The sequence below is a fragment of the Macaca nemestrina genome, chromosome 7 (assembly GCF_043159975.1).
Source record: "Macaca nemestrina isolate mMacNem1 chromosome 7, mMacNem.hap1, whole genome shotgun sequence".
NCBI classification, from domain to species: domain Eukaryota; kingdom Metazoa; phylum Chordata; class Mammalia; order Primates; family Cercopithecidae; genus Macaca; species Macaca nemestrina.
Window position 1 is genome coordinate 89,679,634 of NC_092131.1, and position 15,370 is coordinate 89,695,003.

The window sequence follows — 15,370 nt, forward strand, 5'->3', positions numbered from 1 at the left end:
TGCGCCAGGGCCTTTGCACACGCTGGTCCTGAGTGGGCCCTCTGCCTGGAGCTGGGGGAGGGATGCCACCACCCAGGGGTGGGAGAAACTCTGCTCTTTCATCCCTGAGTCACCAGCTCCCTGCACTGCAAATCCTCAGCGTGATCTCTGTGTTCTTGCTTAGTCCTGACTGATGGTCCACCTATCTGGCTATCTCCTAGTTATGTCTTCAAGCTCAGGTTAAAAGTCACTTCTTCCAGGAAGCCCTAACCATCTTGGTCAATGCTCTTCTTGTATCTGACGGGCTCCACTGTGTGCTTGGGGGAGGGGAGGGACCTCTGAGGCATCTTAAGGAACTTGGATTTTTCTCTGTGTGAGGTTGGAAGCCATGGAAGAATTTAGAGCTGAGGAACAGCCTGATCTGACTTCTATTTTCACACAGTCCTCTGTGTTGAGGATTGATGGCAGGAGGCAAGGCTGCAACAGGGAAGGCATTAAGAAGGCTGTTGAGTTTCACCAGGTGACAGGTGGGGGTGGCTCAGCCCAGGGAGGTAGCAGGGGATGTGGTGAGAAGTGGTCAGACTCTGAATGGATTTCAAAGTAGAAACAACCAGACTCACTGACAGTCTAGACACAAGTGTGCCGGGGTGAAGGGAGGGGTTAACAATGACCTCAGGCTTTAGCCTGAGCAATGGAAATGTGGAGTTGGCATTTGCCGTAATGGAGAAAGCTGGGGACAGGGCAGGGCAGCGGGGGCGTTTTGTGGTGGGGACGGGGAGGACCAGGAGCTCAGCTTGTAAAGTGCCTTAGACATCCAAGCAGAGAAACTGCTGGCTGCCTGGAGTTTAGGAGCAAGGTCCAAGCCAGCGACAGGCACTGAGCGTCACCCACACATAATGTGCACCTAAAGTTGGAGAATGACTGAGAGCATCGCAGGAGTGAGGGTGGGTACAAAAAAGAAGCCGCCCAAGAGTCGGAGCTTGGGGCACCCCGATGCTAAGAAAGAACCAGCTATGGAGACTGAGGAGAGGCAGCCACAGAGGTGAGAGGAGAACCAGGATAGCAGGGGCGGCTTGGCAGCCACAAGAGGAATGTGCTTCAAGAACAAGGGGTGTCAGCCGTGTCAAAGGTGCAGGAAGGCCTCCAACATGAGGTCAGAGAATGGCCCCCAGGAGTAAGGAGCATACAGGCTGCGGGTGATGGCGATGAGAGCTGTGGGTGGGCAGTGAGGGTGTGGCTTGAGTGCAGGAAAGACTGAAACAGTGGGTGGGGAGACTTGCTTGAGGAGTTTTGTGTTGCTAAAAAGGGAAGAATGGGAGAGTAGCTGGCGAGAGTCCTGTGGGTTTTTAAAGATAGATGGTATAACCACATGCTTGTACGTTCATGGAGGTAACTCAGCAGGAGAAAGCGATACTGTGAAACGGCGGCTTTGGGGAGCTGGGGTAGCTTGGGATCCAGCAGGTGCGGGAGGGGAGGTCCTCAGTAGGCCCCACCACCTACAGCAGTGCTGTGAGGCAGAGTCCGGTGCAGGTGCAGGTGGAGGAGGAAGGTTTCTTCCGAGAAAGGAGGTAAGAAGAAAGCAAGGCTGTCAGCTGAAGGTGAGGATGGAGGATGGGAGTTGGAGAGGAGGAGTGGGCATCCGGAGCGACTGCCAGAGGTGTGTAATGATGGCTGCCAGGCGACAGCAACCGGGGTGGCTGTGTTTCTTCTCCACCTGCATTCAGCTAAGTGCAGGTGCTGAGTGGAGTGAGAGGGAGAGGAGGGCACGGAGAGGCCCATGAGTGAAGAGTGATGTGATGTGACCTGTCCCAGAACCCCGGGCAGTGAAGGCAGGAGGTCAGAGGTGAGGTGAATGGGCGGCAGGGGCAGGAAGGCGTAAGAAGCCTTCTCAGGGTGGGCTGGGGGAGCTCTGGCACATGTGCAGCTAAGGGGAAGGATCTGGGGACGGGAAAAGATTAGAGGGTTAGGAGTTTGGGGAACTGCCAGAGCAAGACCCTGCAGAGGGCAGTATTCCCTGGGGACCAGGACACCAAGGGAGGGGCAGCTTTGGAGAGGGACAGGGCAGGGGGATGCAGAAGCAATGGTGTTTGTGCCTTCTGTGCTCTTGAGGAAAGAGAGCAGCTAAAGGGCGGGGTCTACAGGAACTTGCAATTCCTCAGCTCCACCCAGCCCCACCACTTGGTGAATACCACAGCCCAGGAGGTCCCCGGCAATGTCCATTTTCCCATGATGTATTTCTACACTCAGCTTCTCCAAACCAGACTTTTGTAGAAAGGGATAACCTGCCAGCTCTTCTCCTCTGCTTGTCACTGCGAAGACCCCACTCCCATCCCGTCTTCTGCTTTGCTCTCCTTGCCGGGACTAGGGAGGAAGCCCCAGCTCCCAATTCACTCTCACTTGGGAAGAGCACTTAGGCCACAAACCTGAAACCCACCCTGGGCTTGTGTACAGTACAACTCCATCCTTGCACTGCCAGGCGTGAAGGCAGGAAGGTGGGGTAAGTCAGAGTCACCGCTGCTTAGGTTGATTTGTGTTGTTATTTAATTTATGGGACACATTAATTCTAAATAATACTTGAGCCTTCCTTCCCCTTCCCTCTTGTTCTTCCCTTCCTTTGTTCTTCCCCTCCTCCCTTCCCTTTCCCCATTTTCCCTCCTTCCTTACCTCCCTTCCTTTCCACTTTTCGACAAATACTTGCTTAGACTCTGCTGTGTGCCTAAGAAAATCTATATGAAGGTGATACAACAGAAACAGAGGAAGAGGTGGACCCCCAAGGAACTCACCCAGCAGCCTCCACAGTACTCCCCCTTGCTAACAGCATCCTGGTTTTGCTCAATCTGGGGCAGCAATGTGCTCAGGGAGTGTTCCCCAGGAGAAGAGGTAAGACTGATCGAAAGCAACCTGAGCCGCCCTGCTCACCCTGTCTATGATTACCTGGCAGCAGGGGGTGGGCCTGTGACCCAGATCTGGTAGGTGGGGCCTGAGAGGAAGTGGACTGGAGATTAAGGTGCTTCTTCCCCAGGGAGAAGAAGACATTCAAGAGATGGAAAGTCGCTCCTGTGCTTCTTCCCTGGAGGCTGTATTGAGAGGATATGATCCTCCGATCTGTGGCAGTCACCTAAGAATAGGAGAAAGGCAAGTAAAGTATAGAAAAGCTATCTTGAGTCCCGGCATCACTGAGCTGCTGAATTAACAACCCTGGATCCACCTACTACCAAATTCTTGTTTGCAAAATAATGAATTGTCCTTATTGTCCGCATTCATTTCAGTTGGGCATTCTCATATTTTGTAACCAAAGGCATCTTACCTACTGCAGCAAAGCAGAAATAAAGAACTATGATTTTTCTGTCACATGTGGCTCTGAGCCTCCCGGATGCTGAGGTGAAAAGGGAAACGAGATGAATTGCCAAGCTCTCATTCTTAGTCAGGAAGAGTTTCTCAGGGAGTTTCAGCTTTTTTGCCCCTAAATTCTTTGTTTGACACTAAATTTCCACATGGGAGTTTAGGAAAGGAACACTGGGATACATAATTGCGAGACCCAGGGTAATTGATTCACAGAAGAAGCAGTTTTCAAGGGCTCTTTCTTAAGAAAACTAGGATCTAGATATAAAGAGAGAGTTTAAGCAGAGAGGAGAGTCAAGTGGGAGCTGCTCCATGCCCTCCCCACCCCAGATGGTCACATGAATGAGCAGATACTGAAGAGACCACTGAGAAACTGTGAACACCGAGCAGATGGCAGAGCCCAGAAGGATGCAGAGCCTGGAGCTGCAGGGGAGCAAAAGCCCCTGACCCACCACTGCTAGGGGCAGCAGCTGTGAGTGGGATGTGGAGTGAGTAAAAAGGAGGGCAAAGAAAAGTGTGAAAGGGAGAGAAGAGGACCTGGCTGGGGAAACCCCTGGTTTGTAGAAACCTGGGCACAGGTAAAGGTTTCTCGGGGATGGTGGAAGGGGGCTGGTGGGAGGCAGAGGTCTAGTCTGCCCTGGGCTCTCCATGTCTCAGGCCCATTGGCTGTGTGTGACCTGCATCACACCTTCTGTTCCTGGGGACCGTGGGTGTTTATCTGGGCTCAAGCAGCACTGTCAGGTCTAGGGAATGACTGTAAATCCCATTGGTATCTCGCCTCTGAGTGCTGTCTGGCCCAAAGTATCTGAGGGTTCTCCCGATAGAAATGTGGTATTTGAAAATTCAAATGAGCCAGGCAATTACTTTGAAAAAGCTTTTACCTTGTTGAGGATTCAAAACAGATTTTCATGAAAAATGCTGTACTCTCTGTACCTTTTCTGTAGTATATCAATAGATGCCACACTCACACATACACAGACATAGCAAATATATTTGGAAGAATTCAACAAGTTTCTTTACTGCAATGTGTCTTGAAGGCATTAGTATCATATGTCATCAAATCTAAGAGATATCTTCAATTGGAAGATGTGTCATTATTTAACGTATTACTAAGAAAAAAAAAATGTCCAAGATGGAAAGTCTCACAGGAGATGCCTCCCAAAAGATGGAGCAATGAAAGGCTCCACTGTTGGCTGGGCGTGGCGGCTCACACCTGTAATCTCAGCACTTTGGGAGGCCAAAGCAGGTGGATCACCTGAGGTCAGGGGTTCGAGACCAGCCTGGCCAACATGGTGAAACCTCATCTCTACTAAAATTACAAAAATTAGCCAGGCATGGTGGTGTGCATCTGTAATCCCAGCTACTTGGGAGGCTGAGACAGGAGAATCACTTGAACCCAGAAGCCGGAGGTTGCAGTGAGCCGAGATCGCACCATTGCATTCCAGCCTGGGTGACAAAAGTGAGACTCTGTCTCAGAAAAAAAGGAAGGAAGGAAGGAGGGAAGGAGGAAGGGAGGGAGGGAGGGACGGAAGGAAGGAAGGAAGGAAGGAAGGAAGGAAGGAAGGAAGGAAGGAAGGAAGGAAGGAAGGAAGGAAGGAAGGAAAGAAGGCAGGCAGGCAGGCAGGCAGGCAGGCAAGAAAAGAAAGACTCCACTGTCAGTACAGAAGAAAATGAGAAATAAACCCGCCATGGAGAGGAACAGCAAGGAATCAACAGGTTTCTATTTTGGCCCTGGCGAGGGGAGAAAGAAATAGGGAGAGATGCCCTGCACTGATCATTAGAACCATAAGCTGGTTCTCATTCTGGGGTCACACCATTCAGCAGATCCCCAAGGAGTTTCAGGAGTTGTGTCCCCAGATCACTGGCAGAAGCAAACACAAACCCTCTCTGAAAGAACTCAATTTCAGCCCAGGCCAGTAGTGATTGCAAAACACTAATTGTGAGATGTTTCTTGATTTGGGGATGTTAAAATGCGAGAAAATGTGCACCCAGGCATAGATGAGGACAGTGAGCCCTCATCCAGAGAAGGTCAGAGTATTCAGCCCTAACTACTCTATCCCACTGGAGAGCTCCTGGTTAGCAGTGGTCACTGTTGCCACTATTTATGGAGTGCTGACTTGGTGCCAGGCTCCGGGTGCCAGGCTCTGCACACATCAGCTCTTGTCGTCCTCACAGCACCTCTGCATGGGGACAGCAGTGTTACTAGTATTTTCAGTAGGGCAAACTGAAGCAACTTTACTGAGGCTGCACATGAGTAAATGACAAAGCTGGGCTTTGAGTCCATGCTCATCTCTGGTATCCTGAAGGTGGTGTCCATCAGACATTTTTCAAAGGATGCTACTTTGGCCTGCTGAACCTAGCATATTGCCAAAAATGCAATTTTTCAGCAAAGCGTCTATTCCCTACACAGAGGTAATTTCTGCATCAAAGTCTGTCTTATCCCACCCTAGAAGGCTGCGCAAAGGCTCTTGCTGTCCAGTGGTCTTGGCTGTATGGGTATTCCTGGGCTCTGGCTGGATAACCCTGTACTTGCTGTAAAGGGATCACTGGTGGGCATGAGAACACATCATTCAATGTCTTCTCCTCTTTTCTGATTTTAGAAGATGTTAGTATAAATATCACAAAACTTCCGAAATATGACCAATCACCTTTTGGGTCCATGTCCTGTCCCTCCTGAGGCTCAAAGACCTCAATCTAGGGAAGCAGCATCCCGTTCCCTCCCCACAGAGCTATGTAGATCTCGGGGGTCATCTGGAGAGCCAGAGTCTGACTGAGTAATAAATCCCCTCCCTGCAGGACGACTAGCCAAGTTTTATTACAGATCCTATCACAATGAAAAGGGCTGGTACTCCTGTGATTGAGCTAATCCTGTCACCGTGTAAATCAATAGGAAACCCACAGGAGGCGATTTGATTTAGGATGTTCATTTTGGGAAGGTGGTCTTCCTACAACATTGGAGTCAAGATATTGCTAGGGCACTTCCATGAGAAATGGAAAGTTCAGCCCAAAAGGACCAGACTTGTTAATAAAATAAATTCAGATCTCTCCAAATAAAAATTCAGATGCATTTTAGTCTCCCTCAGTACATCAGGCTGAATCCCTTAATTTACCACATTATTATGGAAACACCCTTACCTCTGCCTGTCAAAATCACTGACATTGCGGGGGCTCCGTCTTGGGAGACACTAGCTGCTTTATAATTATTTAGCTGATGTGCAGTGTACATTATCTTGAAGCAGGCCATATACTCGAAGAAGAACAGTACCGGATCCAGGATGAATCTGAGGGATATCTGGCCGGCAGGAGAAGGGGAAGAGAGGTAACACATGTTGCCCAGACATACTGCTGCTAGGTGACAATGCAATGCCTCCAACTCTGTCCCCTTGACTCAGGCCAATATCCCTCTTCTACAGGCCAGTTGGCCACGCAGCCAGGGCCATGTCAGGCAGAGGCAGACTGAGGGTTCTGGGTACTGTTTCTGTCCAACAGGTATGGTGGGTTCTCCTCTAGGGCTGCCAGTTTGCATGAGGGCCTCGTGTCTCTCCATTGGCAGGGGCTGATGAGCATCCAGTCCATCTGTAGGAGGGACACACAGTGGCTGTCTTCTGCAGCGTGGACAGACCTAGAGTGACTGCCCAAGCAGCGGACCCCACTTGCCGGGGGAACACAGGGAGGTGAAGCTGCATCTAGAGCAGCAAAGGGAAGGCCGTGTGGGACATTGATCTCCAGGTTCCAAGATGGGCCCTTGGCAGGAGCCCTTGTGAACATGGATGTGACTTGTTGGGATGGGGCCTCCCACCACGCCTCCTGTTCTCCCACCTCCATTAGGGGTGACTCACACCTGCAGAAAGGATGAATCATGTGGGTTACGAAACCAAAGGGCTCCTGAGAGCGAGGCTGGAAAGGACCTCGGAAACCATCTATGCAGATCCTGTCCTCTGCCCATCCCCTCTTGCCCCAGCCTCTCAACTCAGGCTGCCAAGCCACAGACTCCAAGTGAATCCTGCACGCTCAACAGGAGACTGCTCCTGGAACTGAGCATCAGAGAAGCAGCTTCTTTCCCACCTCAAGGCCTTCTCGACCTTTTTGTTTTACTTCCTGTATTAAGCAGGCTGATGGCTTGCTTTCTGCAAGTGGGCCAGTGGGACCAATGGGTCCTGGGAGGGATGACAGAAGGGATCTAGCAGCGATCCTTACCCTTCATAATTCCTTGGTCATGGAACATTTCCATACATCTCCAGGGTACTTCAAATCATTATCCACTGGATACCAGGCTGCTCCAGGCAACAGGGGTGAGGATGATTCAACTCACTTTCCCACTGCTGGTCCCAGCTCAGTGGGTGCTTCTAAGAGTGTACATCATCTAGTGAACACCTACCACAAGGCAGGCCCTGGGCTCATAAAAACGAACGTTTATGGACAGCTTATTGTACAGCAAAAGCGGACCTCATCCTCAAATCAGCCTGATGGGGTAGATACCACTGTTCCCCCCATTTTACAGGTGGGGCACCTGCCCTCAGCCAGGACAGTCATTTGCCCAGATGGGCTCTGTGCGGTGGTTTCTCGGGTACATGCTCGTGAGCCCGGCTAATTCGCCACATGCCTTTGCCCTGTTCAACGTGCCCCTTCAGCCATGCTGGATCCTGGGCGATCCAGTGTCTTCCCGGCAGCTTCTTCTCCCTGGGACCCTGCACACTGGCAAGCCCTCTGTCTAGGGAGGCGGGCGAGGCCGCCGGGCGTCTGAGGCCCCGCCAGGTGAGTGCAGCCTCCGGGTGTCCGGCCGGTCTAGGGAACAGGGGACTCACCTGAGACGCCAGGGCCTCCCCGCTCCCAGCAGAACTCGCGGGGCCGAGGCCGCCGCTGGGGCGGTCCTGCGTCCCGAGAGCCCCAAAAGTCGGCGGAGAAGTTCCCCCGGTGGGGGGCGTTTCGGGCCTCCCGGACCGGTCTCGGCCCCGGAGCCCGGCCGCAGGAGCGCGGGCCCGGGGGCGCCGCCGGGCCGCGCGGGCGGGAACGCGCCGCGGCCGCCTCCTCCTCCCTGGCTCCCGCCCGCGGCGGTGGCGGCGGCGGCGCTTCCCCGGCGCGGAGCGGCTTTAAAAGGCGGCACTCCACCCCCCCGGCGCACTCGCAGCTCGGGCGCCGCGCGAGCCTGCCGCCGCTATGCCTCCGCGCGCGCTGCCTGCGCCCGGGCCCCGGCCGCCGCCCCGGGCCGCCGCCGCCACCGCCGCCGCCGCGGGCGCGGGGAACGCGGGGGGTGCCGGCGGGCCCTGGCTCCGGCCGCTCGCGCCGCGTCCCTGGCGCTGGCTGCTGCTGCTGGCGCTGCCTGCCGCCTGCTCCGCGCCCCCGCCGCGCCCCGTCTACACCAACCACTGGGCAGTGCAAGTGCTGGGCGGCCCGGCCGAAGCGGACCGCGTGGCCGCGGCGCACGGCTACCTCAACTTGGGCCAGGTGAGTGCGGCCGGCCCCGCGCGCCGAAAACTTTCCCGGCGGCCTCTGGCGCGCGCGAGGGGGCAGCCTCCGCAGTCCTGTCCGCCCGGCCCCGGCGCCGGGCCGCGCGTGGGAAGGCTCCAGGACCGCTTGGGGACTGCAGGCGGCCGGGGCGCCCTGCCGGGGGGGTCACCCGGGAGGGCGTGCGCGGGACACTCGGCTGGGGGGACTCGGGGTCCCTCGTGGGCGCCCACGCAGGTCCGGCGCGCCGACCGCAAGTACCCGGGCAGTGCCGCCCAACCCTGCGCTCGGAAGTGTGGCCTCAGAAGCTGGGGCGGCGCGGACACCTGCCGGGCTCCGGGGAAGGCTGGGCTGTCTCGGGCGTCGCTCGCCGTCCGCCGCTGGGTCCTGAGCGCCCACCCAGCTCTCCCCCGCGGAGGACCGGCCCCTCTGCCCCCGACGGGCAGCGCGGGCTCTGGACCCTGTGTGCGCGCCAAGGCGGCCGGCCGCTGCTTAGGTGACATGAGCGTGGCCCGGCGTCTGGGGGACTCGCGCTGCCTCCGTGTCCGCCGCTCCGGAGGTAGATGACCGGGGTGCCTGCACCCTGGAGCCCGGCCGCCGTCGGAGAGGCTTTGGGACAGCGTAGGGCTGGGGGTCCTGGGTTTAAAACCTCTCCAGGAAAGGAGGGAGGGCGCTTTGTTTGTGGGCTCCAGCCGCAGTTCCGATGGCAGAGCGGTATGACCTTTGGCGAGTCACTTCCCTTACATGCTCCTTTGCAGTTAGTGGCAATGTCTACACTGTTCGGTTGTCGGAAAGATCTAATGTTGCATTGCCACAGAGCCTGGACCGGGGCCTGACCCTTACCGGCCCCCACGGGGCCAGCGAGGAGCCCTCCCAGCCCCGCACCCCACGGGCTTGGCTGTCACCTCTTCTGTCAGTTAGCAAGCAGGCCACGCCCTGGGCACAAAGGCGGCATTACCCTCAAAGGACCGCCCGGCGGGTGCCTTTTTCCTGTCTCAACCAGCTACCGGGCTGAGGGGTGGTGAGTTGGGGTTGATCCAGATTTATGGCTCCTGGAGAGGCCATCAGTTTGGGGTCGCACCAGGGGACCTCTCAGTGCAGTTAACAAATCTACAAACTACACACTCAGAGGATTAAGTGAAGTGACAGGGAAGCGCCGACTCATAACTCTAAACCTCAGTGCCAGGCAGTGTTAAATTTAGTTTCATCATTATCCGTGGCAGAAGCCAGCAAGGTGTGGTGGCGTCCCTGATAGAAATGACATTTCTTCTGGATCCCAAGCCCCACGTTGATGTGCTGTTAGGTGTGTGGCCTGCTGGAGGGGTAGATTCTACCATTTGAATGATAGAATCTTCGCAAGGCACGTTCGAGTTTATCTGAAAGAATGCTAGCACATCTTTGGAGACCTTTTAAAAATATGTGTGTGTGTATATGTATATATAAAATGTTATATGTATACACATATACATGCACATACATATACACACATGTATATCCATATATATATATATATATATATATTTTTTTTTTTAACCACTCAAGTCCCTCCAAACATCCTGTGATTTCAGATTTTGCCTTCGAGTAGCACTGACTGCGTTCGTCTCTGTAGTTCCTGACTCTCCCTGGCTGATTGTCCAGGCTGAAGAAGGCGTTCCTCATGTTTGCTTTGTGCCCCTGGCTCCTGCCACACTTTGCTGCTGTGCCCAGGTGGCCCAGCAGTTTGCCTGCAGCTAAAAGTGACTTAAGCTACATGATAAATTACAAAGTGCCTGGGTTTTGGGATCCTAAAGTTAAATGAGCAGAATGGAGCTGAAGTTGAGCTGTGAGCTCACACTGCGAGAGAGAGGCAGAGAGGCACAGGTAACTCTCCCCGGAAATATCTGTCTGTGGGAATAGAAATGCCTAACCCTTGGCCATGCCGGCCCTTCGAGACAACCTCTGTCAGACTTGCTGAGTTTTTATGTGCAGCCTGCTCTCCTGATTTTGCTCATGGGAGAGAAGATTCCCTCCGATGCACACTCCCTACCCGGGATATTTTGGGGAGTCAATTGGGGTCTCCCCAGCTCTGTCCAGTGCAGCCAGGATGAATGCCACGCAGCCTGGTCACTCAGGCATGGTGCTGGCAGTGGCACTGTGGTGACATTCACTAACACAGGGATTAGCTGGTTGGGGATAGGAGCTGTCTCAGAGGCTTGTGTGTGATTACTCACGGAGGGCATATTACTCTTTATTCCAAAACAAGCTTTTCTTTCCCCTCTCTAAGTGCACTGCTAATGTGGAAAAGGCCCGGAGCATTTGAGCCTCTACCCACTCAATAAGAACTCTTTGAAAACCTTATTTGCCTTTTTTTCAGCCAGGAGAATTTGTGACTCATAAATAAGATGTAGATATTATTAGCTTTGACTTACAGATGAGTAAATGGGGGTGAAGTAAGCGAAGGAAGCTGTTTGTGTTCACATGGTATGCATATGTCACCTCTGACAGTTCCATCCCCTGCTCAGTTTTCTTCTGCTGTATTCTCTGGTCTGAGATCTCCTTTGTGAAACTCTTTCTCCAAGCCCTTAATGGGCAATTAGTGTTATGTTCTGTACTTGCCTGAATCACAGCCCTGGTTTTCTCCCAGATAGTTGCTGTGCTCAAAGTTCTTGCTTGCTTGTTTTACTTTCTTCCATACAACTAATAACTGGTTTCAGTTTATTTTACTTGGTCCAGAGGTAATTTAGACTGGTGGTTATTCACCTTTCTTGAGTCTTGGCTCCCTTTCAACATCTGATAAAGGCTGTGGATCCTCTCCGTTGTAAAATATGCATCCCCAGGGACAAGACAAGATAGCCTCTCTTTGTCCCTGTACTCATCATTCCAGGTAACACCACAGTATTTCAAAGGGAATAAAAATGTGGAAGTGTCCAATGTCATTATCGGCAGATGACATAACTACATGGATAATCCAAAAGAACCTAGAGATTAACCACTGGAGCTAATAAGGGAGTTGATCAGCAACAGCTACCTGCATGGCAGCACATCTGAGAAGATAAAAGAACCATTCTTCATTCTTGCATAAAAGCTGTAAGATACTTTGAAATAGGTCTTTTAAAAAGGTGAGACTTTTATAGAGAAACATAAAATATTTAGAAGAAGGACTGAGAAAAGAAAGTTTAGGCTGGGTGTGGTGACTCACACCTTTAATCCCAGCACTTTGGGAGGCTGAGACAGGCGGATCACCTGAGGTCGGGAGTTTGAGACCAGCCTGACCAATATGGAGAAACCCTGTCTGTACTAAAAATACAGAAATTAGCCGGGCGTGGTGACACATGCTGGTAATCCCAGCTACTTGGAAGACTGAGGCAAGAGAATCGCTTGAACTCGGGAGGCAGAGGTTGTGGTGAGCCGAGACCGCGCCGTTGCACTCCAGCCTCAGCAATAAGAGTGAAACTCCATCTCAAAAAAAAAAAAAAAAAAAAAAAAGTTTTAAATAAAGGGACAGATGTGTTGTGTTCGTGTATGGGAGAACTTGCTCTCATAGTTGCCCCAATTTAATCTGCAAATTCAATGTAATCTAGTTTAAGCCATGACAAGTTTTAATGTGGAATATGAAATCACGCAAATGAATTATAAAGTTCATATGGAAGAGTAAGGTCCAAGAATACCTCAGACAACTCTGGGAAAGAAGAGGAGGAGGGGAGTTGTGGTAACGACAACAGCTGAACATGGACTCAGTCCATCAATAGAGTCCCCTCAAACCCAAGCATGTGTGGGAACTTGTGCGTGTGAGCTGAAGAGTTATAAATGGATGGGGAAGGATGGGCTATTTACTAAATGGTGCTGGGAGAACAGGCTCTCCCCATGGAAAAACAATTGGATCCTCACATTACACAACAGTACATTCCAGATGGGATTACTGTTTCTCTGTCAGTAATTTTTATATGTATATAAAACTTTTAGAAAGAAATACAGTGGAATACCTTTGTCACATTGGGAAAGGAGTTCCTCAACAAGTCATGAAAATAAACAAATTTTAAAATGAAGAGATTGATACATTGAGATAAAAATTCTATGTTAACAAAGGCATCATAACAGAGTTAAAAAACAAGTAATAGACTGGGAAAGTATTTACAATATGTAACAAACAGATTAGTACACAGATTATTTTGAAAACTATAAATCACTCAGAAAAAAAGATACATGCCAGGTAGAAAAATGGGGAAGTTTATGAATAGAGAAGTCAACGAAGAGAAATCCAAATGACCAATAAATATAAGAAATGATGCCCAGCTTCCCTCAAGCTCGCTAGGGGTTATTGGAGCACTGCAATTTAGGCAATGATGAGATACCATTTCACACCTGTCACATTGCCCGACATGGAAGAGTGTTAGCATCATGTGCTGGCAAGGATATAGAACAATGGGAACTTTCAGATGCTGCTGGTGGAGATTGGTATAGTTTGGAGAGCAATTTGGCAATACACAGTGAGGCTGAACTGCACCGGCAAGTCCACATCTAGACATATCCTGGAAGAACCCTCGCACATGTGCACAAGGAGACTTGTATAAGAATGTCCATGCAGGCATTTTTTAAATGAAGGGAAAACCTACCTTCCTTAAAGTAGAATAGAGAACTAAATCAAAATAGTCACACCACACAAGACTCTACAGTGGTTAGAAATGAATAAAGCAGATCTATATCTACACAGATACATCTCTCAAATAATGTTGAGAGAGAAGAAAGGCAAATTGTAGATGTCCAATGTGATCATATTCGTGTAAACGTTAAGAAACACACAAAACAGACCAGGCACGGTGGCTCACGCCTGTAATCCCAGCACTTTGGGAGGTTGAGGCAGGTGGATCATCTGAGGTCAGGAGTTTGAGACCAGCCTGGCCAACATGGTGAAACCCTGTCTCTACTAAAAAAATATGAAAATTAGCTGGACGTGGTGGTGCACACCTGTAATCCCAGCTACTCAGGAGGCTGAGGCAGGAGAATAACTTGAACCTGGGAGGTGGAGGTTGCAGTGAGCTGAGATGACACCACTGCACTCCAGCCTGGGCGGCAAGAGTAGAGTGAAACTCTGTCTCAAACAAACAAACAAAAACCACACATCTGTACTGTATTGTGGATGCTTATAGATGTAGTAAAAGTATAAAAGTGTGGGATGTAAGGATCTGCATCAAATTCTAGTTAGCAATGGCCTCCAAGAAGGGAAGGAGGGGAGAGGAAGTTCAAACTTTATCTGCAGTGTACTACTTTACAACACACGCTTATGTGTGTGGGTGTGTGTATGTATACATGGATTATATACAAAATTGTGCCTAGATATGTTGTACTTTTTTTTCTTTGTATTGGGGTATATTACATATGGTAATGTATACAAGTGTGTATATATACACACACATAATATATAAACACATGTATGTTGACATATATACCTATATACATACACATATACACAGATACACATAAAACATTAAAGAGAGAAAAAAGGGAAATGCGCATTGGACACATACCGCATGGTGCTCCTGGACCATCTGAAGTACACCCTTGGAGGCACAGGTGCCTGTGAGCACAGATTAAGAAGTCCCTACTTTAGATGTCCAGATTGGGCCAATCCACTTGTCAAGGAAATGGTGACAGAGAAACAGAATGCCTGGCTGCAGGTCACATGGCCGTTTGGACAGAGCTGGACACGGAGCCCAGGAACCCTTCCATTCTCCCCTGCTTCTTGCTCCTTCCAGTCACCCTCACTCCAACCTGTGTGCATTGTCACCTTTGACATTGTGACACTGAGAAAAGACAAGTTGCTTGTGTGAAGAGGATGGCAGCAAGGTATTCTCCACATACCAAATCACAACAGCTCAGCATCTGCTACTCTTGGAAATGACGTTTATCTTAAGGGTGGTTCTTGGATGCCATACTTTCCCTTGGGTTTTTGCTTTGCCTGGGGTATTGAGCTAATTTGTTGCTTCTGAGTCTGAACATAAAAAGGCAGGCTGGCTGCCAGGGCCCTAAAAGATCTAAGAGCCTTAAATGATCTTGAACTTGCCTTAAATAGTTTTACTTAAAATAGCTTCTGAGCAGGACATACCTGGCCCAGAATTTCAGGTGAGCCTACACAATTCATTTGTCAGCAGAAGAAAATTGTCATGCTGCAGACAACTTGTTCTTGCAATGAAAAACAAGCCAAAGCCTTAACCAGGTGTTAAAATAATGGGCCAGAACTTGTTCCAGCCAGAGTGTCAGGGGTTTGGTAGGGACAAGGGGAAACCCAGAATAGCAGTCACCTGTGACCTAGTTCTCTGGGATTGATTTTCCGTCTAAGGCTGTCTTGGTTTTATGCTCTGAGCCAAGCTGGAATGGCTGTGCACAGCTGGCCTGCAAGAGGTTCTGGGTGTGAACTGAGGGACAGAGACAAGGATTAGGATTGTGAAGCTCATTGTCTCAACCCTCGTATCTGACATCTTCACCCAAATAGTGATGCATTTAAGTGGGCAGGATTTTAATTGACTGAACTGCCCTCCTGAGTCATTGGAGCTGGTGTGGGGAGTGGTGATCGAAGCTGAGCCAGCTGCCATCTATGGAGCCAGAAAAGCTCCAGAAGGCAGCATCC

General features: G+C 50.9%; 1 protein-coding gene and 2 long non-coding RNA genes across 13 annotated transcripts in view; 2 read left to right on the forward strand and 1 right to left on the reverse strand.

The window, feature by feature from the left end:
* The window catches only part of LOC105499243 (uncharacterized), a 39,399-nt gene extending 36,371 nt beyond the window's left edge, over positions 1-3,028 (reverse strand). For both annotated transcript variants that reach the window (XR_011626054.1, XR_011626053.1), the window contains exon 1: positions 2,914-3,028. This is a non-coding gene — a long non-coding RNA (uncharacterized lncRNA). The remainder of the gene's footprint in view (positions 1-2,913) is intronic.
* LOC139364359 (uncharacterized) lies at positions 1,441-3,089 on the forward strand. Of its 2 annotated transcripts, none has more exons than XR_011626056.1 (3): positions 1,441-1,547; positions 2,682-2,859; positions 3,002-3,089. It is a non-coding gene; the product is annotated as an uncharacterized lncRNA (long non-coding RNA). The 2 variants fall into 2 exon arrangements; XR_011626055.1 differs by lacking the exon at positions 1,441-1,547 and adding an exon at positions 2,415-2,476.
* A 5,351-nt stretch (positions 3,090-8,440) lies between these two features.
* LOC105499242 (proprotein convertase subtilisin/kexin type 6) overlaps positions 8,441-15,370 on the forward strand; it is a 188,565-nt gene continuing 181,635 nt past the window's right edge. For 6 of the 9 annotated variants that reach the window (XR_011626057.1, XM_011771749.2, XM_011771750.2 and 3 more), the window contains exon 1: positions 8,441-8,766. Coding sequence is in view for 8 of the 9 variants with exons in the window: in XM_011771749.2 (XP_011770051.2) it covers positions 8,479-8,766 (288 nt within the window). In the remaining variant the exon portion in view is untranslated. The remainder of the gene's footprint in view (positions 8,767-15,370) is intronic. The other 3 variants (XM_011771753.3, XM_071100551.1, XM_071100552.1) reach the window with 1 other exon arrangement.